General features: G+C 34.8%; 3 protein-coding genes and 1 long non-coding RNA gene across 5 annotated transcripts; all 4 read left to right on the plus strand.

The window, feature by feature from the left end:
- Positions 1-4789: 4789 nt before the first annotated feature.
- Positions 4790-7976, plus strand: LOC104892655 (probable methyltransferase PMT17). Of its 2 annotated transcripts, XM_048644968.2 has the most exons (6): positions 4790-4919; positions 4983-5560; positions 5837-6047; positions 6275-6572; positions 6813-7280; positions 7722-7976. In XM_048644968.2, exons 1-6 carry the CDS (start codon positions 4790-4792, stop codon positions 7948-7950), a joined length of 1914 nt encoding a protein of 637 aa, XP_048500925.1. In that variant the 3' UTR covers positions 7951-7976. The 2 variants fall into 2 exon arrangements, with proteins under 2 accessions (XP_048500925.1, XP_010676941.1); XM_010678639.3 differs by having other exon boundaries at positions 4790-5560.
- Positions 7977-12083: 4107 nt separating this feature from the next.
- Positions 12084-12548, plus strand: LOC130591333 (serine/arginine-rich splicing factor RS2Z33-like). The gene has a single exon (XM_057394608.1). The coding sequence runs from the start codon at positions 12084-12086 to the stop codon at positions 12546-12548; it is 465 nt and encodes a 154-aa protein (XP_057250591.1).
- A 553-nt stretch (positions 12549-13101) lies between these two features.
- LOC130591562 (uncharacterized) lies at positions 13102-18599 on the plus strand. The gene is made up of 3 exons (XR_008969346.1): positions 13102-13745; positions 17589-17652; positions 18505-18599. It is a non-coding gene; the product is annotated as an uncharacterized LOC130591562 (long non-coding RNA).
- Positions 18600-25337: 6738 nt separating this feature from the next.
- Positions 25338-27447, plus strand: LOC104892656 (putative pentatricopeptide repeat-containing protein At5g47460). Its single transcript, XM_010678640.3, has one exon. The coding sequence runs from the start codon at positions 25481-25483 to the stop codon at positions 27191-27193; it is 1713 nt and encodes a 570-aa protein (XP_010676942.1). The 5' UTR covers positions 25338-25480; the 3' UTR covers positions 27194-27447.
- Positions 27448-27862: the final 415 nt, after the last annotated feature.

Here is a 27862-nt window from a genome sequence, read left to right on the forward strand (position 1 = left end):
ATTAGCCACGAATTTCTTACTGGTAGGGGTGTAAGCTAAGTTCGATTTTCGGTTTTGTTTTAGGGTAACACTAAACCAAAATAAATTCGATTTTCACATTTCAAGTCCAAACCAAACCAAAATTCATCCCAAACCAAATCGAAATTACAAGACTGAAACCAAACTGAAACGAGAAAACCGAAATTATTCAATGATGCCAAATATTATTTTCCAAATCTTACAAATGCTACTACGAACATTTCAAGTTCACTTCATCGAACGTAGAAGAATTACTTAAAATCACAAACCAAGTTCAGTAATAGAATTTAAGATAATTGATAAAAGTAGCAAAACAATGAAAATAGATAAAGAGATTACATGACATTCTTTGGTTTCATCCTCTCGAAAATATTCTAATTGTCTTCTTCCTCTCGAAAACATTCATTATACACCTTTTTTTTGTCTATTTTGAGCTCTATATTCAAAGTCCAGTACTAAGATTCTGAGTTCCATAAATGGAGTGAGAAGTAAAAAATAAATTGGGAGAGAGAATCGGAGGGGAGAGAGAGGGACTAAGTGGATGAGGATAGAGGACATTGAGAAACATACGAGCTGAGGAGGAGAACGAGAAGACCACAAGTTTAGGGCTCGACGAAAGAAAAAAATCATAATTAGTGTTTTTCTTAATTATTATGACAATGAACAGATAAAATGGGTTTACTAACGTGGAAAGGAATTGGTCTGACAAAACGGACGACTGACTACTCCCCTTATCTTTTTAAAACGTCATAACCTATAGGTAAAGTTCGATTTGGTTTAATATTTTCAGTTTTCAGAATAAAAAAACCGAAATATTAATTTTTTCCAATCGAAACCAAACCAAAATTTGAATAAAAAAAACAAACCAAATTATTAGTTCGGTTTGGTTTGGTTCGATTTCAGTTTATATAATCAAATAACTTACACCCCAACTTATTGAGGAAGCACCATCCAATAGACATTTGCAAGTGTTTTGTTTTGTTCATATTCTTGCGCCGAATGGCCTATCTACTTACCGGAAACATGTTGGGAGCCTTCGATTTCCATGCTATAGGGCTAACGCTTGTCGTCCTTCTGAAAGGTCCTCTTCTACGGCTCAAGGTTCAAGCTAACAGTTGGGTCATCAGAATAATCTTAAGTGCCAAGAAGTATTTCCAAAATCTTACTAGCTCACTCTCATCTCAAGTTCTAAGACTGCAATTGACTGCTTGAACCATAGCCTCCTCACGTGTCAGCAAACAAGTCGGGTGCTCTCCCTCTTCCCTCCCAAACAAAGTCATTCATCAATTGAAGGCATAGATTCTTTTCACCCCGCCCTAATAAAGCTTCTCTTAGGATAAGTCATCGCGTCACTACGGCAAGAGTGAGTCTTACAGTCCTGATCTTACGTAGCTCCTACGAGTTAGGTTTCAAACCCATCAAGAAAAAAAAAACCGACAAGTATACATTTCCCTGTCGTTCCTTTCCTTCGTCAAAAACTTAGTCCAAAATCAGGCTTCACGTTAGCTATTAATAGGTTGCCCTCCCGCCCCCCTGAGGTGCCTTTATTTAGATTCTTTTTTGAATTCTTTATCCAATGGAGAATCTAAATAAAAAAATCAGTAAGAACTAGCACTAAACTTCTTGAGCCTATTTTGTTTGATTGATCTATCCACCGCGAGAGTCCCCCAGTACCATCCGACTTCTAGAGCCGTTAATGACTGTCGTACCCCAGAGACAGGTTCAATCGTCTGACACGGGTTTTTGTGTCAACCAATTCAATGGAGGGATGAACTGACCCTTACTGGATGATGTTCATTTCGTAGCTTGATAGAGAATGGGTAAGTATTTCTTCCGATCTTTGACTCCATGGGCGGGTTTTCTTAATTTAATGTTATAATTTTTTTTCTTTCGTCGAGCCCTAAACTTGTGGTCCTCCTTTGAGTGTGGGTGCAATTCTTGCTCCTCTTGAAGATCCTTGATCGGTAGTAAGGCATTGGAAAGAAAACAACCCTTTAAACTTGGTTCAAGTCATGATTGGAAAGAGAGAATGTATAAGTATGATTAGAAGAGTAAGAAGGAAAAACTTATCGACATCTCCTTACGGTGATTCAATAGCTGCTGGATTGTGAACAAGAGCTGACGACACGATCGTACGAGATCACAATTCACTCAACATGACCATCCTGTGTGGCCGGAAAAATCCCAATAGAAAAGACCAATACCTATCCTGCAAGAGATAGCCGCTCAATATTTATAAAGCGGGCCCGATTAGTCAGTTGTCCTACTGGTATTTTACCTGAAACCTATTTCCGCGGGGGGCTGAATCATAAACGAGTAGGGTGACAGATCGAGATAGAGCCCCAGTGGGCCCTACTTCAACTTGTCCCCAGACAGTCAGCTCCACGACCCCCACATGACTAATTTTTTCTTATGAAAATTCACAATTCGGATCTTGATCTTTGCACACCCCTAATTATGTTAGCGAGAAAAGTATGAGATCAGATACAAATGAACGTGTGCTTTTATTCTCATACACCTAGTTTGAGACCAATAATCAATTAGTCCCCCTGCAGCCCTAAGGGAGGGAAGACAGACATAATCGTTGTTGGATTGGCTTTACTTCTTTTTTACGTTTGACTCGTGTGGATCCATCTTTTCTTGGAGCGCACAAGGTATGGTTATTGTTTAGTCATTAAAAGGGCGGACAATTGTGGATGGTTTATAAGTTCAGTGTCATGTACACTACTTTTTATTTGATGGGCCTGGTCCAAATTTCTATCTTGTAACTTGCTTTGTTGCAAACCACTTATTGTCATCAATCAACCAGGATAGAATATTACCCACATACACTAAAACGATTTCATCCCAAACAGGTCTTGTGATAGTAATAGTTGCTATCAAAACTAGCTCCAAATGCTATGAAATCTTAAATTTCTATGAACATTACCCAAACTTCTTTAAAACCGCTAAACAGTATCGTATAAACGAAACCACAAATTCTTATGTGTAACTGTCACACCATAACTTATGGTATAAGAATCTAAAAACCACAACTTTTTTTGTAAAAAACTCAAATGTCATGAAATAAATGGCAAAATGACATCAAATATATGTCATTATTTGTATTGTTCATGTCATTTTTGTTGGAATTCGTCTCATTATGTATGTGTGAGCTTTTATTACACAATACGTTATGATATAACATATTATACCCAAGACGCACCAAGCATGGCTTGGTCAAGTGGTAAAGATTTGACCTCATGACTCTAAGGTCATGGGATCAAATCCCACTAGAAGCTCTTAGGGCCTAGGGGTGAGGTTTCTCTTACCATTCTCAATAAGTTATCGATTAGATAGCTAAAACACAAATACACAATTATTATTTGTAGAATGTATTTTGGTAATAATTACAAGTTACAAATACATTGCATGAAATAATAAAAGGAAGCAAAGAGACAGTCAATATATATGTATGTGTATAAAAGGAGGTTTGGTACAACAATATGGGCAACCGAGAAATTTTAGGCGAGTAATTATGTGTTGAACTAGTCATAGGACGTCTGATTATAGGAGTACAATTTTTCACAAGAATGTAAATGCTAGTAATGATTTATTCTTTTCCTTCCTAAAATTGGAATTGGCATATAAATTAGAGAAGGAGCGTTAAACACTACCCTTCTTTTTCTGCCTACTTAAAAACACTACATTTCCAATGTTTCCTCCTTTCTATTCTCTCATTATAGTTTTTGCACATTAATCACTCTTTTTTCTTTTTGCCATTTCATCTCTCTGCTAATATCCTTAATTTTGTTTTTTCAGAAATTTTTAATTCTTAGATGGAAAATTTATATATCGGATATATTACAAGTTTCATTTTTACTTCTAGCATTCTCTTTGTACTTAAAACAATAGTAACATTCTGAAACAAAATGTATTAACATAGGGAGTGAATTTTTCGGAGTTTGGAGGTATGTTAGTGTTTCAATCCCTTTTTGTTGAGTATATATTCATTGATTGATATCCATACAATTAATTATTTAGCTTTGATTTTGAATTAGCTACCGTACATTTTTTTTTTTGTCTAACAATTAGATTGAGAAAAGTAATTTAATACCAATAGAAGTTGTTACATGGGAAGATATAAATCTCTTCATGAATATTTGAAATAAAAAAATTCATTATGAATAAATGCGAGAAAAGGGGAACAAAGACAAATTTCATGAACTATTAGGACGAACTTTGTCCAGTTCTCTTAGAAAGAAATATAAATTATTATGAATTGGTCCCAAAAGACGTTTTGCAAAGGTTCGATTTTTGTTAGGAGATGGTGGAAGATTAATGGGTATAGTTAGTTAGGATCCTAATAGTATGACATTTCAGTATTTTACATAACCAAAAAATTTCTCTAATAATGTAGTACATAATTCTTTAAGTTCCATAGGTTTGATCTTGTAGAATCTAACGACCCATTTTCTCATTGAGCGAAAGGTACGAAATAAATCCGATTGATTTTTCGATCAAAGGTATAGTTTAGATATGTTCTATCTTTCTAGAATAAAACACGCTTTATGACCATCCCCATGTAACATCTTACAAAAAATAATCATTTGTGTGATTTCTCTCCTTGTCATTCTTTATAATTCTTGAATTGAAGCAAAAAATACAACCCATGCATTTGTTTCAGGAGTCAGGACAATGCAGAAGACTTTTGAAATGTATTGATCACTTCTTAGAAATATACTTAAACTCAAGAATTATTATACTTCAAGGCAATCAATCATATAAAAAAATGGCAAGGGAGCATCCAGGAGGATCTCCGAAACCTTACCATTACACAGAAGCAAAAAGAAAGCGCCTCACTTACATATTTGGTGTAAGTGCACTTTGTGTTCTGTTCTACATCCTTGGCGCTTGGCAAGGCAAACCACCCGCCATTGCCAACAAATTTCAACAACCAATAACCAACAACAACATCGACTGCACTAATACTGCATCGCCTGAAGCATCAAAGCTCGGAAACATCAACAACAACAACGACAACAACAACAACAACAACAACAACAACAACAACAACAACAACCCGACTCCAGGAACAGCTAGCTTAGACTTTGAAAGTCATCATAAGTTAGAAATGAATGAAACTGATGAAATAGCTGTGAAAGAGTTTCCTCCATGTGATATGTCTTACAGTGAGTATACACCTTGCCAAGATCCTAGGAGAGGCAGAAAATTTGATCGTAACATGTTGAAGTATAGAGAACGGCATTGTCCTAGTAAAGAAGAGATGATGCAATGTCTTATACCGCCTCCTCCAAAGTATAAGACTCCATTTAAGTGGCCTCAAAGTAGAGATTATGCTTGGTATGATAACATTCCACATAAAGAACTTAGTATTGAGAAAGCTATACAAAATTGGATCCAAGTTGAAGGTGATCGTTTTCGGTTTCCTGGAGGAGGTACCATGTTTCCTCGTGGCGCGGATGCTTATATTGATGATATTAATGCTCTTATTCCTCTTACTGATGGAAATATTCGAACTGCCATTGATACTGGTTGTGGGGTATGTTTTCTTCTTCATATAATCAAACTTAATTCACCTATGTTTTTAATTAGAACTTCTCTTTGGTTTATATATGCAACATTTTTTGGATGTTAAATTTTGTCAAAAAGAAGGAACTCTAATCTCACTACATCAATCTACAACACAAAAACATTCAAGAAATGGTTCTTATGTCATCTTTTAACCACATCATTCCCACTTCATTAAACAATTTTACACTATATATGCTACAGAAGAACAGTTTGAATCATTTATTTGTTGGATGATTAATTGAAGGTTGCTAGTTGGGGGGCTTACTTATTAAAGAGAGACATCATTGCTATGTCTTTTGCACCACGAGACACGCATGAAGCCCAAGTGCAGTTTGCATTAGAGCGCGGAGTTCCTGCTATGATTGGCATCATGGCTTCCCAGAGGCTTCCTTATCCTGCTAGAGCTTTCGACATGGCTCACTGTTCCCGCTGCTTAATACCCTGGCAGAAGTATGGTACGTTTTCTCTTTAATCCATCGACAAATGTATTTTTTCCGTGTTTTATTAGTTGCAACATGAACATGTAATGAAAAGAACATGTATTAGGAGATCCCTTATTATCCAACTGTTACTATTTTCGTAAATGTGACAGCTTTTCCTAACATCCAAATATAGTATTTGTGACTATTAATTATGAACAGAATGAATAATTGAGCTACTTATTGTACTTTGATCAATGTAGACGGATTATATCTAATGGAAGTGGATAGAATTTTAAGACCTGGTGGTTATTGGATTCTTTCTGGACCTCCTATTCGCTGGAAAAAGTACTGGAGAGGTTGGGAAAGAACTCAGGAAGATCTAAACCAAGAACAAGATTCGATTGAGGATGTTGTGAAGCGATTGTGCTGGAAAAAAATCATTGAACAAGGTGATCTCTCCATTTGGCAGAAACCCATAAATCACATTGAATGTATCAAGAGCAAGAAAACTTATCCTACCCCACATATTTGCAAATCAGACAATTCAGATGCTGCTTGGTACTTCTTTTACTCTGAATTTCAATTTCTCTTTGATCTTATCATTCTTTCTCTTTAAGATTCTGTTTGGTTGGACGGACAACATTTTCAATCCTTGGCTATTGTATTGTCCACCACTGGGAAAAAAAATGTTGACTCTTTACAAATCAAAGGAAGTAAATTACTTTCCAGGAAAATGTTTTCTGTCAATCAAACACTCTGTAAGTTGTTCTAATCCCTTTGTTCCTGGATGTGAAAAAGGTACAAAGATATAGAGGCTTGCATAGCCCCATTGCCTGAAGTAAGTAACTCAGATGAAGTAGCAGGTGGAGCTCTCGAGAAATGGCCTGAGCGCGCGTTATCTGTTCCTCCTCGAATAAGCAGCAATTCTGTGCCAGGAATTTCTACAGAAAAATTCAGAGAGGACAATGATTTATGGAAAGATAGAATTGCATATTATAAGAAGATTGTTCCTCCTTTACCTAAAGGACGTTATCGAAATGTGATGGATATGAATGCATACTTGGGTGGTTTTGCTGCAGCTATGATTAAGTATCCTGTTTGGGTTATGAATGTGGTTCCTGCCAATTCAAATCCAGATACTCTGGGTGTGGTTTATGAGCGCGGTTTCATTGGAGTATACCATGACTGGTGTGAAGCATTCTCTTCATATCCAAGAACATATGATCTTATTCATGCTGGTGGTGTTTTCAGCATCTACCAAGATAGGTAATTCATTACTAACTAGTTACTACTACTAGCAAACTCTTCACATTTCCATGTAGTAGTCAGTTTGATTGAACATACATAGGGGTGCACAGAAGTCTAGCTAGCTCGTGAACTATTCGAGTCAAGCTCGAAATGTTCATGGGACATCAGCTCGAGAACCTTGTGAAATTGTTAGTAAAAGATAGCAAACAGTTAGCTCAAAACTTAGTGAAGAGTGAATTCAAAGCTTGGAAACTGCTACATACTCAACTCAAACTTGAATGCAAGTGTCATGAGCCAAGTTACACCACCCAACTTCAGGCTTGGTTCAGCTCGTTAACACCCCTAGTCATTACACAAAAATTGCATTGCAAGAAGACTAAATTTTCAATACAGATTCAATTTTATGTCAACTAAACAAGCACGTCGTGATCCTATTTGACTAAGTATTCATCTTTGCAGGTGTGACATTACCAACATTTTGCTGGAGATGGATAGATTGCTTAGGCCAGAAGGAACAGTAATATTCCGAGACACAGTGGAAGTTCTGGTGAAGATTCAAGCTATCACAAACAGAATGAAGTGGAAAAGCCATATTTCAGATCATGAAAATGGCCCCTTCAACCCAGAGAAAATTTTGGTTGCTGTTAAAACATACTGGACAGGAGGAGACGCGCCAGAGAAGAGCTAATATTAGTTCATAAACAAATTTTCATGTTGTGGTTATTGGTTTTAAATGGACAATATAATCAGAAAGAACTTAGGCTTACTGTTTTCTTTTGCATTCTCTTTATCTTATTATCCCGTAAGTTATTTTCAAATACGAAAGTCGAGTATAGATGAGAAGAATTATATAACAATGTTAATGTTTAGATGAAAAATTTACTAAAATTTAGACTTCAACATTCATGCAAATTCAATTAAAATTTTGTAATACACTAATACATGCATATATCACACGGTACTATACTAGTTAATAAAATAAACAAAGAAAAAGATCGTCAAAGCATTATAATGCTCCAATAAACAACGGACTTTATTTATTTATTTATTTTTATTATTGCTGAAGGATGTTATTTTCCTTAGTGATCAACATTACAAACTAATCTCTATATACAGAAGATTACAATTAAGAAGTAAGGCTAGAATCAAGACATTCATAGTCCAATCCTTATGATCCTCCATGTCCTCAAGGCATTCATAGGAGCACCGAGCACCCCTCACCTTCCGTTAAATCTTAAACATGTCCTCCATGCCCCAAAATTAATTAAGAATTTAGTATCTGTTCGAAAATTCACTTTTGATAATTCTGTCACTGTGAAATTTGATCCTTTTGGGTTTTCTGTGAAGGATTTTCTGACGGGGAGGCTAATAATGAGATGTGAGAGTCAAGGGGCGTTATATCTCATCACCAACACCGTCAAAAATCAAGCCCATTCCCAATCTACATTTGCTGCTCTTGCACCATCTTTATGGCATGATCGACTGGGTCATCTGGGTTCTCCTTTCTTGGATTCTCTTAGGCAAAATAAACTCATTAAGTGTACTAAACTTAGTGATTCTAGTTTATGTTATTCTTGTCCTCTTGGAAAACATGTTAAATTGCCATTTGTTGCTTCTATTTCAACTACTATAAATCTATAATGCCCTTTGATATTGTTCATTGTGATCTTTAGACTTCTCCAGTTTTGAGCTCTATGGGCCATTGTTACTATCTTGTAGTGTTGCATGATTTTACGAATTATTTGTGGACTTTTCCTTTGTCTAACGCAAGTGTTTTCCACTAACCTACATTTTCGTTCTCATATCCGCACTCAATTTGAAGAATGTTATGATTCGAACAGATACTAAATTTTTAACTAGTTTTGAGAATGGAGGACATGGATCGGTGGATACGTTTGGATAAGAATCGGTCCTTTCCTTATTTTTTTCCAGCATTCATAGCCCGATCCTTGGATGTAAATCCTTATCCTTGCCTTCCACCATCCGTAGTCTTTTCCGTTGAAAATTGGACACTTTGTGTGTGTATCTTGAGAGTCATCTTGCATGTCCATGACTTCTATTCTCTAGGAATGAACCTTTCGAGAATAGCCTGCTTTGATACCACTTGTAAGAGTACAAGGTGACACTCAAGAAGGGGGAGTTGAATTGAGTGACAAAAACTAATCGCTTTTCGCAAAAACGTTGCTATAGCACTATGCCTAACGTAGTGTTTTTCACTCGAAAATTCTCCGATCTGAGTTTTTGCGAAAACTAACTTGTAATACAATATGAAATCAATGAATTCAAATAATAAGACACAGGAATTTAACGTGGTTAAATCTCACCTCTGAGATCTACGTCCACACACACTACTCTTTTATTATTTGAATCTTAAAATACCAAACTCTTGATACAATTTGATCCCCCCCCCCAATTATTAACTCTAGTAGTGATCCCCAACACTTAACCCTAAGTGTTGCTACTCTCTATAATGTGAGAATCACGGAAAGAAAGATTTCTCAAAAGTGTGCTTCTTATTTAAGCAAATAAAGGGTTGTTACAATCGTTGTTTAGAAACCTTAACTTACAAGAACTCTGTGATATGGGAATCAGTTTTGAGTTCTCAAAATCTCCGATATTAAATCTGAAAACGTGAGTTATTAAACTGAGCTTCTATCCCTTTTATAACCTATTTTCTGAACGAAAAACCTTCTCTAAGATATGATTATCTTTTATTCTTAAGACTAAGGCATAAAACTTTTCTTTCTTAAAACTAACTTTTATCCTTTATAAAAGCTAAATTTTTCTTCAATCCTTATAAGATAAGAATTCTCCAAGTTACAAGTAATCAACTTTTATCTAAAACTTGATAACCAACTCACTTTCCCTTACCTTTATTGAAACTCCTTTTGTTTTTTCGAAATTATTTTATTAAACGTTTTCCTTTAAATCAATTTTTACAAAATCCTTTTTCCTTTTTCAAATCGGTTTTTTATAAAATCTTTTTAAATCGGATTTTATAAAATCCTTTTTAAGAAATTTTTCTTTAATATCTTAATTTCGGAACTAAGATTCTTTTTTTATATAGATATATTATATGCCACCTTCTGATGGGGGATAAATATCCTCGGTGGCTTTGCCTTCTGTTACGATGTCTGGCATTATATGCCACCTTCTGATGGGGGATGAATATCCTCGGTGGCTTTGCCTTCTGTTATGATCTATGATGTTATATGTCACCTTCTGACGGGGGATGAATATCCTCGGTGGTCATGCCTTCTCTGTACTCGCCAAAGTAACCAAAGGAAGTTTTCTGATAATGAAATGTGATAATGGAGATAATATGAACGGAAATGACTTTTAAATTCCTGATTAGAAGTGTATGTTTACGAAATGATTTTTACTATATTCTCTTCTCCCTGTTTGCAAATAAAATGAATTGAAATGAATTTACGTTGTTAGAGTAGTATGTTACTGAGCCTCGGCTCATGACGTTTTGTTTTTCTGTTTTAGGTATGCATACGAAGATGGGATGACGTAGCAGTGAGGATTAAATTACTTTAATGCGACTATGACGGTTATGAAATACAAGTTTATGATCACTAGATTACGTAGCATCAGCTATGCTTAAGCTATATATATATATATATATATTATATATATATATATATATATATATATATATATATATATTGCCTTGTGCTTTCCTGTGTGGAGAGTACGGCAGTGACGCACCGACTAAGCTAGGAAGGTCTTCCGCTGCTAATCTTTGTAATTAATTAACCTAATAGTGAAGCTTAGAAGTCGGGGCATTACAGAGTGGTATCAGAGCAAAGGTTCTGAGGACCATTAGTGAAACTCGGGTTTCCATGCCAACGAGTTAGTAGGAAAAAGGAAAGTTAAAAGGAGAAATAGGATATAAAAAGAAATAAAAGAATTAGGTTATAATGTTATAAAATGGTTTTAAGAAAGAGATCTATATGATTATGAAAATGGTAAATAAAAACGATATGAGCATGAGTGTTAGGAACGGGACGGGAACAATATTTTATATATTTACTCTATGATGCTTGTGCATGAACATCTGATGATTTTAAACTCAATATGTTAGAAATGGCTTTAAGTGAAAGTGATCCCACTAATGGCGCAAACGACAACCATGAGCCTGATGTTCTGCTAGATGAAATGAGGGCAAGACTTGACGTTTTACGAAATGACCCCGTATTCGGAGATGCAACGGGAGACGTTGCAAACGATAATCCAATGGATTTGATGAGGCTCGTGGTGATGGAACTACTACACGGGAATCGACAAAGGGCCAAGACGGAGCAAGAAGAATGCTCGAATACGTTTAAAAGATTCTCTACGCATAATTCGCCAACTTATGACGGCAAGCCAGACCCTACCGAATTCGAAGAATGGCTAAACAACATGGATAAGTTATTCGATGTCATTCAGTGTCCCGAAAAATGGAGAGTTAACTTTGCAGTATTTTATTTGAAAGGGCAAGCTGATCTTTGGTGGAAAACCGCCAAGGGCCTGCAAAGTCAGCCTGGGTTCGGATGGGACAAACTGAAGGAGGTTATGAGAAGCCAATTCTACCCTCTTTGCAGCTCCAGATGGAATCTAGTTCATCCAACTGAAGCAAAGGAACATGTCCGTCCAGAATACGCTGTGAAGTTTAATGAGCTGGCTCGATTTGCTCCCGACCTGGTAACCACCGATCGTCAGAGAATGAATCGTTTGAAGGGGTTTGAACTTGGAACTTCAAGAAAAGCTTGCTGCACACATGAGTCAATCCTACCAAGAATTGTATGATAGAGCTATCAACGTCGAGCGAAAATGAAGCTTCGAAAAGAGATATACGAAAATGGTAAAAGGAGAGAAAAACCCCAGGATGGTCGATCCATCAACGATTCCAACAAGAGGCTGAACATGGGATTCTCGGAGAACAATCATTATCAAAGACCGTCTCTCCAATGTAATAAGTGCGGTAAGCAAGGGCATTTGGAAAAAGATTGTCGACAAGGGACAGGTCAATGTTTCCGATGCGGTAAACGAGATCACTTGGTCAGAGATTGTCCCATGCCAGATTCTCGAAACCAAAGCGCAAACCACTACGATCCTAGACGAATTCAAGGAAGCGGACAAATTTCCGGATATAAGGGCACCACAAGTAACACCAACGTTAACAGAAACCCTGCACGAGGATCTTCGCAAGCTGGAAGAGTATACGTGATGCAATCAACTGGAGCTGAAAAACATGAAAATAACGATAATGAAACCTTCTCTACTCCCGATGCTTAAATCTTTGTGCGCAAATTGACGAACTCATATTATATGACGCTATTGCTACGTATAATGATGCTATTAAGTGTAGTTTTAAGACACGTTTATGTGTTAACAATCTAAATAAAATATGAAACTATTTCCGTGAAATGTTGTTACGATTTTTCTCAAGTTTCGAGGACGAAACTTTTTTCTAAGGGGGTAAGGATGTAATATCCCGAAAAATTTAAACTTGCTTAAATTAAATAATAATAATTAGTGGCTAAATTTTTTTCATTTAATAATTAGTTATAATCGAATTTCGTTATTTTATGTCCAATGGATAATTAGTTCGTTAAAAATATGTATACATTATGTATGGTTAAGAGTTACAAATAAATAACAAATTAATTACTAAAAAATTCATGACATAAAAAGGAAAAGAAAAAAAAAAAGAAAAGAAAAGAAAAAAGAGAAAAAAAAAAGAAAAAGGAAAAGAAAAAGAAAAAGAAAAAGAAGAAATTGAAAGAAACAGAAAAACGTTTTCTTCTCCTTCAACCCATTTTAGTTTTCTTTTCTCAAACAACCCATCCATAAATTCCTAACTCTTAAATAGATTATTCTTGCTCAATCAAACTCATGTTCATATAAAATTCATTAATCAAACAAAATTATCCAATAATCCATTTTTATCCATTCAAATTCATCAAACCAATTGGGCAAAGGTTGAAGCTCAACAATGACTATAAATAGCCATGTTTATCCCCTCAAACCATTCACTCAAACCACTTGAGTCTTCGCCGGAAAACACCACCCAAAACACCCCTCAAATCCCCTGTTTTTTTTTCTTTCGCAATTCTCTCTCTCCTCTGTTTTTCGAACCAACACCACCGCAGCACCACCTTCTGTGGCTGCCACCCTCCGCCGACAACCACCGACGCCCCTCGCCACTACCACCTTGCGCCAACCACCGCGCCTTCGCCTACCCAGCCGCCCCTCTCCCTCGTCCTCATCTCTCTCGCTCAGCTCCTCTCTCCTCTCGCCAATTCGTTCTCTCTCTCCTCTTTCTGGTCTGCTGTTCGCACCGTCCCAACACCACCGGAGCACCGTCGAGCTACCACCTCACCCCGCGCCTCTCGTCGTGCCGTCACTTTTCTGCCTCGCCTCGCCTTCAGTCGCTGGAGCTTCGTTGTTCCTCCCCTGCTCTCTGGTTCACGCTATTCTGTTGAAGCAGAGGTATGTTAAAAACATACCTCTTCCCTTTATATGTTCTGTTATTTATTTTTGTTGGGCTTTGAGAATATTCTCAAATTGAGATAATGGTTGGATAAATTAACAACTTGGGCTGATTTAATTAAATCAGTAAATAAGTGAGCTATTTGAGATGGTTAGTCAATTATATCCATTTAGTTAATAACACATACATAATAAAAGACTCACTATATATTATATAATACTTGTGATTCGATAATTAATAAACGATTAAACGATAATTTATGTGATAACTAGCTTTTAACCCGTGCAAAAATGCACGGAAGGTCATATTTATATGTGATATTATAAATCATTTATCAGATAAAAAGAGAAATTTTATTAATGTCAGCAACATTTTTCTTTAATGAGATTGATTAAAATCAAATTGAATTGACAACACATTATGATAAAAAACCAAACAAATAATTACACTATCTAAATTGATACATACAAAATTGGGTCAATTACAACTCAATACACAATTTAAACATTTTGAGAAACTTCCTTATAAACCACATTGGTTGAAACATATGAGTTTCCGCAATCTTTATCACGTATTAAGATTTTGATAACCTTTTTGCTTGTAACTCTTGAAATAGTAACATATAATTGTCCGTGGTTGAATACATAACCCAGCTGAAAAAATGGGTAACTTTATTCCCTAAATGGATCAATTTAATTATACAAAACTGACTTGTTTAACATTAAAAGTGACCCATTCTGAATTTAAAAGTAACTCATTTGGACGTGAAAGTGACTTGTTTTGACCAAAAGTGAAATACTCTGACATAAACTTATTGTACTCCCAATACACATAATAGTAATTGAATATAAAACCTACTAACCTAACACTCTAATCATCCACCACTGCATTATACACCCTCGTTCCCCGTTCCTCTTCCCTCATTCTCTATCTTTCCCTTCAAAATTGTCAAAACTCAATTTTTTTCGTACGAAATTGCCAAAAATTACAACCTTAAATTTGTTGATCTATTTTTTACAAATGATATTTCGATTTTTTGCACCTAAAAAAATACTTAATTTTATCAATTCTATTTTCAGTTTGTTTGATATTTGAGATTCGATATTATTTACATCATTTATATATATGTTGTGATGGTTACTTGTGTTCAATCAGATCGAAAAGTTGATTAATATTTCACCTCAAATTTTAGTTTTTAAATATTTTACAATATGTTCCTTGAAATCTTGTGTAAATAATTAAATATTTAGTTAGAAATTGTTGACTTAAAAGTCGTGACATTGTAATTTATCCTATGTACTAAATATAAATTAACAAAAAATAAAGTAAAAAGACATTTTCCAATTAAATTTATTTACAAAATAAGTTTGACTTATTACATGTATAAACAATATATTTCATTATTTATATCTCACATTGACTGCTCCTTACAAAATTGAGATCAAGATTTCAAGCACCAACTCAGTGACTTTCGTAATTATAAAACAGGTAGTTTGCTTAAAGAAACAAAAACTTTATAATTTATATTAAATAAATGAATAGAGCAACATGAGTAAAGTAGAAGTTATAGCTTTATTATTATGTTCTAATGAACTTGTTATCATGAATTTTCTAAGTTGTAATAACTATGTTCGATTTTGATATATTAAGTTAGTGTTAAACTATTAATTAAAATTGCAAAAAAAAAAAAGACCTCGGTGTGGAAAGTTTATGGATATTATGTCAAATGTGCATGGTGTGATAATATAACTCATGTATATATGTTATCTCGTTAGCAAGTGTATTAGCCTAGATAAATATTTATGGTTGCACCCACGCATTACGATTAGTCCCAGTAATATCAGAAACCATACCCATTGTTCTACATATCAGAAGTGATGATTTAGAAGTTAAAAATTAATAAATAAATTCATATTATTTTAGAAAATAACTCCAAAATGTTATCTATCTATAAGTACAACTAAAAGTACTTCACAAAATCAAAATTTTACATTATTCACGTTGAAATATAAATTTTTGTTCATTTAATTAAAGGAATGTAAAAATCCTTTTAATCTATTAACATTATTCTAATGTATAAAGTTTGATGAAAATTAAAAAAATTATTTCAAGGCTATCACTCAATAAAACTCTATGTAAAAGTCTTGTTTATCTATCATTAAATAAGGCTAAAAGTTTGGGTAAAATACAACTTATTAATACCCGTAATTTATGGTATATTATATATATATATATATATATATATATATATATATCAATTTTGTTGAGCAAAGAAAAAACAAATTAATATCTAATTCCACATGTTCAAGAAACCCATAATACATTTATCGACTAATTATAACCTCAATGACATATTAAGTTATTTGTTGACGAATTGTAACCTCAATGACACCTTAATTCGCACGCACATAACTTCATATCTAATTTGAGTTTATGATATTTAGATTTATATAGAAAAGTACAACTTAATTTAAATTAGTATAGTTCATTTAAAAATCAACTATTCTGCAGATTGAATTATTCCATGTAAATTTCATCAGATAACCTCAATAACCTAGCTCTTACTTTCCAACTGTGGCAATATGGATGTAACCACACAAAAAGGTGCATAACCATTTTCAGTCACATGCGTTTATAGAAGAAAGTGTATGTAAGCAATAAATTGGTGAAAGCAATATATGTAAACCTTTATATATGATCACATAATTACTGCTATACGAAACAATTTAAGAAAGAAAGGTGTAAGCATTAAGCAATGATATGGTGAAAGTAGGATGGTTGAAAATTGGGGACTTTTATTTTATTTTTTCCTTTACTGATTTTTGTAGACTAAATATCATTTCATGTATATTTATAGAGCTAAATGAAGGGCATTATAATAAATTCCATGTAAAAAAAAAAATCTCCCATAAAAAGAATCTGCAATTGGTGCATTAATTGATTATGATTGTCAATCAGTTATACTAATCGTATATGGAAACCTGTAATAATTGACATTATTAAAGAAGGATGATGCTCACTTGCACTCCTTCCCGCAAGACACGTGGCATGTAGCAGCAAGAATCATGACACGTGGCAAAATGAATTGGTTAACTGACATGTGGCAAGAATGAACCTTGTTTTATATATATATATATAGATATAGATACTTAACAATATATGTCATATATATATATATATATATATAATATATATATTATATATAATATATATAATATATATATATATATATATATATATATATATATATATATATATATATATATAACCTTTGCAATTTGATTATTATGAGACTAGATAATGATGTAGTATGTGATAACCTTAATATTATATTTTATATAATTATAATATATCAACTAAAAAGTAATAGTAAATAAGTATAGTTCACTTGTTAAATTTGTATATGTTAAGGTAGTAGTTAATTAAATTACAAGAACGAAAGAATTCTATTACGAGTTTTATAATTATAAGTCATTAAGTATAATCATGAACCATAAGATTAATGACCACTGTTTTGATTCATGAAATGACGAATAATATGTTAAAGGGACCCTATGACTAATAGAATGAAGTTTTGACTTAAAGGTTAACAGAACTATAACGTTTTGAAATTCATAAAATATGAAAAGGTTATAATAAGACGTTCATATTCAGAAGCCGTGAATTATAGCATAGACGCTAAGTTGTTAAGTGGAAAGGGCGCCTACGACCTTTTATCAACCACCAAAGACGTTAATATATATATCTCCTAAAATGGACACATGACGGAAATGGATCAGTAAACTCAGAATTCCGAATAAAATATTAATAAATCTTTTATTGATCCGTGAATTGATTATTAGATTAAAAAGGAAGAGATATTACAACGCCTTTCACCACGATCAAGGTTGTTAAGCAGGATTCCAGGTAACGTCTACTGCTAATACCCGCACTCCCCTTCCAACTACCTTTTATGATGCTTTTATATAATGTTTTATGCTATGTTTTATATAGTGTGCGGGATATAAAATGTGCGACTATGTAACGTCTACTGCTAACACCCGCACTCCTCTTCCAACTATGTTTTATGGTGATTTTATATAATGTTTATGCTATGTTTTATATGGTGTGCGGGATATGAAATGTTTGGCTACGTTAATGATTTGATGATGTTATGAAATGACTTTATTATGAATTCTGAAAATTACTCAAAAGAAACGAAACATGATAAATGAAAGTGAAAGATGGTGAATGGCAGTACTATGCTTTCTGGGCCGTGCACGTGTCATTCTGTTATCTGGCGGCAACGCCACCTTCTGATGGGGGACAACGTCCTCGGTGGCACCCGCATTATGGCATTATATGCCACCTTCTGATGGGGGATAAATATCCTCGGTGGCTTTGCCTTCTGTTACGATGTCTGGCATTATATGCCACCTTCTGATGGGGGATGAATATCCTCGGTGGCTTTGCCTTCTGTTATGATCTATGATGTTATATGTCACCTTCTGACGGGGGATGAATATCCTCGGTGGTCATGCCTTCTCTGTACTCGCCAAAGTAACCAAAGGAAGTTTTCTGATAATGAAATGTGATAATGGAGATAATATGAACGGAAATGACTTTTAAATTCCTGATTCGAAGTGTATGTTTACGAAATGATTTTTACTATATTCTCTTCTCCCTGTTTGCAAATAAAATGAATTGAAATGAATTTACATTGTTAGAGTAGTATGTTACTGAGCCTCGGCTCATGACGTTTTGTTTTTTCTGTTTTAGGTATGCATACGAAGATGGGATGACGTAGCAGTGAGGATTAAATTACTTTAATGCGACTATGACGGTTATGAAATACAAGTTTATGATCACTAGATTACGTAGCATCAGCTATGCTTAAGCTATATATATATATATATATATATATATATATATATTATATATATATATATATATATATATATATATATATTTCTAGAATTACTACCACTATTATAGAGGTTTAATTATATGAAAGAATGTTGCCTTGTGCTTTCCTGTGTGGAGAGTACGGCAGTGACGCACCGACTAAGCTAGGAAGGTCTTCCGCTGCTAATTTTTGTAATTAATTAACCTAATAGTGAAGCTTATAAGTCGGGGCGTTACAAACAGCCACCGTCGAGGTACCATAGGCTGCTCCCTCTCATGTTTGCCTGCAAAAGCATCACTTGTTAGTTTTAGGAACCCAAATTTTCTTGGGTCCCTTTTTCTTTCGTTGAGCTTCTAGTTGATCTTTCCTAACCCATATTTGATTTACATTCTTTACATTTTTTGCAAGACTCCTTTTCTCTATATTACAGTTATCCATAAGGTGTCCACTTTTTCCACAGAAGTTGCAAATCAAATATTCAGGTAGATCAACATATTATCTTTTACGAAAGTCACTTTCAAAATTTTTGGCACTATGCCGTACACGGTGTTGCTGACCTGTATATCCTAAACCAGTTTTGTTTCGATCGTTAGTTATACTAGACAAATAATCGAGAGCTTTTAGACCATATGACCATTTTTCATACATTTTTCGACCAATAGTCAATTGTGATTCTAAGAATTCTACAGAAGTATTTAGATCAATATAATTTCTAATTCTCTTTTCACTTTATCAAGTTCGTAACTTAACTTAGCATCATGAGATAGCATGAGTGGAACAATTCTGGATCTTTGTCTTGATTCTTTTAACTCGGTTAATTCATGATTTAGTGATTCAATTTGTTTTTCAAGACTCGAATTCTCATCTTCTAGCACAGTGAATGGCACTATGTGGTTAACAATTTCTTTAGCGAGAGACTTTTCGTATCTTAGTGCGTTTAACCCAGCATCTTTCTCTTCCACAGTTTTTTCAAGTTCATCATTCTTTTTCATCAGTATCTTATGGTCTTTTAACATATCTTTATATTCAAGTTCCACCCAATCCTTTGCTTAGTTAAAATTTTCAATTCTTTTTTCATGATTGAAAAATCATCATTCATTTCTTGACAATCATCAATGATATTTTCAAGCAAAGTAACAAGTTTTTTTTGATAGAAGATGTATTGAAGGTTTTAGAGAAAGAAAGACTTACCTCATTGTCTTCAGTTTCATCTTGGGAGTTCGAACTTTTCGCCATTAGACACAAGTGAGAGTCGTCCTGGCACTGTGCCCTTCTTTATGATGTCTGTACAGCATTCAAGGTCAAGGTCAGCACAAGGAGTGAGACAACTGAATTGATTTGCCAAAGGACATTTGAGACAAACTACCAACTAGAAAAATCGTACGAGGAACAGCAACACAAAGAAATGGCAAGCATTAAAAAAGTATAAAACAACAAAATAAATTAATTTATTGTCGTAAACAATTAACACATACATGATATTGATAATTGTAAGAGAAATTCCAAGATGCAGACGTCATAAATGCAAAAACTCCTACAATTGTCGAAACGGGAAGCCAAGTACTCGATGATAGTGGTGAACACACATATAGAAAGTCAATTTCTTGGTGAACCGACCCAAAATGAAGAAGCAGAAAATACCACAAAAAAGAGGAACGGAAACATTATCAATACAAATAATCACCATAACAACCATTACAAAAACTAACACCCGTATTATACATATACAAAAATACAGGGAAGAAGATCAACAGGACAACCCAACCGCCAAAAAGTAGCCAACCAACTATATAGCAAAGCTCGAATCGAAGCAGCAATCGAAAAGATTATGATGATTAGCAACTACAATAAGAGCATTGTCTGCCAAAAAAAAATTTGTTATGCACTTTATGATGTTTTTCATTATTGGTTTAACGCACACTTGACATATTTCCACTGTTCCAAAAGTAAGAATGACAATGAATTCTGGTCAAGATTATCCAGTGCATAACGCAACTTACTGACTACATGGTATTACAAATGATAAAAAGAAAATAATATGATTAAACCGGTATTACAAATGATTTAAAAAGAAAATAAATATGATTTCCATAAACAATATACACACGAATTAAACCATACAAAAAAAATTAACAGTAACACCTGAGGCATTTTCCGGATCACACGCTAGTTTATTATCTAAAAAGAGTATTAATTTTACACTTTTACTATTAGATGTTTATCACCCCTCCAAATAAGAGTTAAGTGCACTCTTAGGCCCTAAACTTTCAACTTTGTTGCAGTTTAGGTACTAATGTTTCAAATGTTGCAATTAAGGGACTCCATCCAACATTCTGTTAACTTTTGTAACTTCTGTTAAGAGTAGCTATTAATTAAAAAAAAAAAAAATAACTACATCATCTGCATTAATTGTAGCAGCATAACCAAATTAAACCTAAGTTCAAAAGCAATTTGTTCCAACAGTAAAAAAAATACAAGGATAAATAACGGAGCAAAGACAACAACTTCAATCCAAAAAAATCTTCAAGCATAGCAATTAACATTTGAAAGCCAAAAATGTTATCTTCTGCTCTTTGATATATAGTAGCTTAGTTGTGCTACTTCCTCCTTGCTATTTGAAACAGGTATTATCTGCAATAATTATCCAAAATTTGTTTGTTAAAATTTTTAAGCTTTTTACTTGGTTGAGGAGAACAAAAGAAAGAAGAAGTAAGTGAAATCTTAATTGTATCTAAGTGGTCTGAACAACTAAGTATTAATGAAATCTATAAATAATAATGGACTTTAATGAAATTATTTACTGATAAAGGCTTACCTTGTTACTTCGAATTCTTTCTCCGAAGTCTTTTCGCAGCTGCAAGATCTAATAATCCTTGGCTTGTTATTGTTTGTGAATGTTGTGATCCCACTTCAGTTTGTGACCAATGATAGTCTTTAGTAAAGTTGTATACACTTTGCTCTCCTTCATAATCTGAGTAGAATGCTGCACCCCTTGCTTGGTTTTGATTGTTCCTTGGTTGTATATGTTGCGTAGATCGAGGCATGGGAACAAACTGCAACAAAAGATCGGAATCAATTAAAGTTAAAAATCTGAAGCAACATATTAAATAGAATACAATTAATTAAAACACATGACTTACATTTGCTTGTCTTTGATATCCATTAGGAAAGGTGTAAACTCCAACTCCTCTATTATGCATTGGCACACTTGCACTATTAGTGTGTGAAGTACCTTCTCCATTATCAGACCTCTTAGATGTTTCAGTTTGGACATTCTTGCAGCCTCTTTTGTTATGTCCTTGGATCCCACATAAGCTGCAAGTCATCACAGTCCCTACTTTCTTCATCTTTCCTGATTTTGTAACTTCACCAACTTGCAACCTCCTTTTTGTTTGAGGTCTATGTTGTACCTTTTTTAGAGCCGGGGCAATCATTACTAAGTCTGAATCAGGCCATTCTTGTGGTCCATTTAATGGCTCCAACAGGTATTCATAAGCTTTCATATACACTCCCTTCCTAAAGTAGTCATTCACATACTACTCAGGTTCATCAACCTTATTCCATATTGCTACAACTGCATGTTTGCAAGGTATTCCACTAACTTGCCATGCATTGCAACTACATGTTTTTTCAGCTAAGTTCACCACAAATTTAGTCTGAGTTGCACCCTCCCGAACACCATAGCAGAAACCACCATCCCAAAATGCATTCCAACCTCTGGCCCATATTTTATGTTTCTCAACTTGTTGCTGAATTCTTGGACATAACAACAGATCCTTTTTTTCCAACCTCATCTCTTTTTTTGTATAGTCTTTCCATTAAACCTTCCCTAATATCTTCAAGCATTGTAATGATAGGCTTATGTCTGCTATGAAGAATATAGGCATTGAATACCTCACTCATGTTGTTGTCGACACTATCACAGCTTGACATTGAAGTGTAGAAAGCTCTACACCACTTTCGGTAATTTCTTTTCAAAAGATCTTCAGCTGCTGCATTAGAGATCCCCTCATTACCTTAATCTGAGCCTTGAATTCATTCTCTGTAGTGCTTTTAGCTATTATCCAAAATTGTTTTCTAAACTCCATACCACCACCAAATACTGTCCTAAAATTACAGTATACATGTCTTGCACATACCCTAGATTCAGCTTGTGGGAAAACACTTGACACTGCATTAATGAGTCCCTTTTGTTGATCAGACATAATGGTGTAGCCTGCACCTTCATTTGTTCCCAAATCAGAAGCTAGCAACTCTAGAAACCAAGTCCAACTCTGGGTACTTTCAACTTCCATAACAGCCCAAGCTATGGGAAACATTTGATTATTCCCATCTCTACCAACTGCAACCAAAAGTTGTCCACCAAATGGCCCTTTAAGAAAGCAACCATCAAGTGAAATAAAAGGTCTGCAACCTGCCATAAACCCTTTCCTCAATGCTTCAAAGCAGAAATATATTCTTTCAAACACATTACCATTCATTTTCAGCTTCACAGTGTTGTTTCTGTTGCTCTTCAGTATTTCAGCAGCATACCTAGGGAGTAAGGAGTATTGCTCTTTGTATTCTCCCACAATTAAGGCTTGGCCTTTCTTTCTTGCTCTGTAGGCCATAAACCTACTCACTTTGATTCCCCATTCCAACCAAATGGTTTCAATTATGTCATGAAGTTTGATGTATGGATTCACCTTGAATTTTGTTATATAGTTAGATGCAATCCATGAAGATGTCATTTTCTTCACCTTAGATGTCCTACCACAAGTGTGTTCAGGATTGTGTGTCTTCACCATAAAAATTTTTTTGCCTCTTTCCCATGATGCCCATATCCTCCAAGGGCAGCCTTTATCTTTATTTGAGCACACAGCACCCATCCTGTCCTTGTCATTTCTGCTAAATGGAATGTTTCTTCCTACTTCAATGGAGTAGTCAATTATTGCCTTTCTAAATGAAGCAGCATTCTCAAAGACTTGGCCAATATAGAACTTGGACTGTCTGTTGTCACTATCTTCTAAGAACCTATATTTTTTCTTGTTCTTTGCATCAGGTTCAGGTCCAAGTAAGTACCCACAATCATCACTATCTGATTCACTAGGGCTATCCAAGTCACTTTCCCCCTCAAAGTCATTTGAGAAGTCATTGAGACTCTTGCCTTTTGTGTCTGCTAACTTCTTCAACATCACTAACTCTGCCTCATATGACATCTGTTTTTTTTGCTCCTCCCTAACCTTATCCCTAGCATTTACAACTTCATCATTATCTTCATCTGTACCATCGGTATCATAGTCTATGTCCCATGACGAATCAATTGCATTCATTGTTGGGTTATGCATTGAACTAAGCAGAGAAATAAAAGATTGATGGTTGTGATCATCACCCAGCTGAAGTCCATGATTGTTGTTTTCATTATCCCAGTCAATTGAAGGAGACTTGTTCTCACTCATCACTTCCACACTTTCATGTTCTGTGTACACATGAATCACCTTATATTTCAAGAGCAATGCCAAAAAAGGATTAAAGGTACTCCTCTCAAAGCCTAAATATCTAAGCCCATCACTGAAATTTTTGTTAGGGTCCTGGTAATGTAGCTTGATTATGTCTTTGTGGCCTAACTTGTTGATAATATTTCTAATGTAAGACATTGATATAGTCTCTGGTATGTCCTCAAACACATTGACCAAACCCCCATTATACACAAGATCACAATTTTCTGTCCATTTCCCACCATGGTGCACAATTAAACATGGGTTCAATACAATGTCTGCCAAATTAAAATGGATAAACTTTATCAATAATAAAGTACATAGCATAAAGTAAAAGCATAACTGATTTGCATAATGTTATGCTTTTACATAAAGTAAATTATCAAAGAAGACAAATGTATAAGGTAATGATTTTTTTTCATAATATTAGTCACTTGACATACATTATATAACTTGTCTTCAATACGACATTACATCAATTCGTAATTGAAGCTAAAAAAAAAAGCCAAGTTTGAAGAAAAAAATATTGATAAACCCATATAATTTCCTTAATGAACATAAAACTATATCCGATAAAACAGAACATAATAAATAAAATATTGAAATTATACTTAATTAATCCTCACTAATGATATCTTCATTCAAAATAACTGAACTTTAACAAATATAAAATGTGTGTTTGAGTGTGGGTTAAAATTATATAATAATACACACAAATCCTAAACTCTAATTAGTAGATAAGTTAATTTAATCACAACTTTCAACAAACCACAATCAAACAAAAATATAATTCAATAATCAAAATCAATCCAAAAAATCCTAAATCAAAAATTAAGCAAAAAAAAATAATTGAAAACATCAGCAAACAACAAAAGGAAAAAAGTATAATTCGTTTGAAGCAACTTACCATCAGGAGGAGTAAGATTGGGAGGCACCCTTGGTGGTGGAAACCAAGCCGTCATCTTCACTGTTGGTTGTGAAAAAGGTTGAAGAAAAAAGAGTATTATTTTTGGCAATTTGTGGAGCAAAGTGGAAGAAGGCTGCCGTACAGTAGAAGAATTCTATTTAAAACTACTAATATGCTCTTTTTTAATTTGAGAACAAATTAAAAAAAAAAACGGGGCTTGAAAGTTCAGGCCCAAAACATGCTGCAATTGTTACACTTAACTGAGCTTTTCTAAAGATAACGGACGTTACTACTTAGTCCCTTAATTACAACATTTAAAACATTAGTACCTAAATTGCAACAAAGTTGAAAGTTTAGGGCCTAAGAGTGCACTTAACTCTCCAAATAACCAAGACTCAACTTGCCCTGATACACGAACATATTAAAACATAGCATCACTACATCGTTGCTTTTCTCAGACGAGGAATGCAAAGAGCAATTTACAGAGCAATTAGCAATCATTCTCAAAACCACAAACTCTCTCTTCTTTCTCTCTCCTCAACCTCTGAACCTCCAATCAAGTTGACCCGTAGAAGTCATACCAATGTAGATGGGTTGCCATTTTCCGGGATACCCGAAACCATCAAATGGGGCACCAAACCAGATGATAGTCTTACATGGGTACAAATGATCCGATATTGTACAAATCATAACTATGTTTCTCATGGAAAACAGCTTCATTGCTATGTTTTACAATCTGGGTTTACTTCAAATGTCTATATAAGTACAACTCTGGTAAGTTTCTATGCCAAAGTTGTGTCCTTAGACGATGCACACAAACTGTTTGATGAAATACCTCAACCAAATGTGGTGTCCTGGAATGCTGTGATTTCTGGGTATTTACATTCTGGAAATTTGTGGAATGCTCTGTCCCTGTTCGTTGAGCTCAATCAGTCAGAACTGCGAGCTAATGCATACTCTTTTACTCTTGCATTAGCTGCATGTGGTCAACTGATGTTGCTGCAATTAGGCATGTCCGTGCACTCGAAGATTGTTGTATATGGACTGGAATCGAGTGTTGTTGTTGCAAACTGTTTGATTGATTTCTATGGAAAGTGCAGTTCTGAAGCTGATGCTATTCATGTGTTTGACGAATTGAGAGATAAGGATGTGATTTCGTGGAATTCGATTATTGCAGCGTGTGCCAGAAACCGAAGGCTTGACCTAGCATCTGATTACTTTTATCAGATGCCTTGCCCTGATACTGTGACCTACAATGAAATGATTAATGGTATTTCCAAGTTTGGTGACATAAACGAGGCGATTAAGATTTTGAGGAGCATGCCAAACCCAAATTCATCCTCATGGAACGCGATTATATCAGGTTATGTAGTTCGGAATAGAGCACAGGCAGCTCTTGACTTCTTCACTCAAATGCATAGAAATGCAGTCATAATGGATGAATTCACATTTTCTAGCATTTTAAGTGGGATTGCTTGTGTTTCAGCTCTAAAATGGGGTTCATTAATTCATTGTTGTGCTATCAAATATGGTTTGGTTGCTTCGAGGATCATCGGGTGTGCCCTTGTTGACATGTATTCAAAATGTGGGCGCGTACTAGATGCGGAAATATTGTTTCGGGCTATGCCCATAAAGAACATTGTTACTTGGAATGCATTGATCTGCGGCCTGGCACATAATGGTGAATCATATAGGGTGATCCAATACTTCGAAGAGTTGAAAGCTACGAAGGGATTGATACCCGATGACATCACCTTCGTGAATGTTTTGGCGGCATGCTCACATTGCCAAATGCCATTGGAGAAAGCTTATGAATATTTAACATCCATGATTTTCAATTATGGAATTAAACCAAAGCCTGAACATTTAGCGTCTATAATTAGACTAATGGGGCACCATGGACAACTAAGGAAGGCAGAGAAGATGATTAATGAACTAGGGTTTGGTTCATGGTCATCGGTTTGGAGGGCTTTGCTTGGTGCTTGTGTTGTTTGTGTAGACTTAGATGTTGCCAAAGTTGCAGCTGCAAAGTTGATGGAATTAGAAGGTGATGAGGTTGGATTTGTGATGTTGTCGAACATAAACAAGGATCGCGGTAATTGGGTGGATGCAAATGCCGTCTGGCAGCTGATGAGAGGCCAAGGGGTGATAAAAGAAGCCGGGTTAAGTTGGGTTTAGGGGATTTAAGTTGCCGAGAGCTGATGTATTCACGCAATGCAGTCACCATTAATGATCATTAACCAGACTCCAGCTGAGATAGAGTAACGAAGCTGAGAAACTTGTTCACCATATAAGATTACAGACTTAAGTTATGCAGCAAGGTTATGCATTTTCAAAATCATGCTTTGCTGCGATGTAATACTCCTACATTTTACTGAGGTGATTCGTTGGTAAATTCGATATGATGATCAAAAGTCCCATAATTTGTTCCATTAACTTTGTAAGGGGGCAATGAGACGAAGTCCGCTAACTCAAAGATTAAATAACCCCGTCCTAGTGGAAATCTTAAAATCTAAGATGGAAGATATTAAGGAATTTGATTACTTCAAATGCCATATGGATAATACTTCAACATCCACATTAGTTAATAACATCATATGAGAGTCAAACACAAATTAGAAAGCCCCTGTAATGACTAATTAGAAGAGAAATGGAGAGGAGATAAATAAAAATGATAAAGAACTCATTATCAAATAAGATAATCAAGCAATTTATATGAAACTTCCTTAAATGGGAAATAATTGTTGAATCTCATTGATCACCACATGTGAGTGTTTCAAATTGGAGAAAGAGCAGAAACTAAACCATTTTATAAGACGAGGAGTTAGTCTTCCTATTACCAATTGG

Source organism: Beta vulgaris, chromosome 5 (assembly GCF_026745355.1).
Source record: "Beta vulgaris subsp. vulgaris cultivar EL10 chromosome 5, EL10.2, whole genome shotgun sequence".
Taxonomy (NCBI): domain Eukaryota; kingdom Viridiplantae; phylum Streptophyta; class Magnoliopsida; order Caryophyllales; family Amaranthaceae; genus Beta; species Beta vulgaris.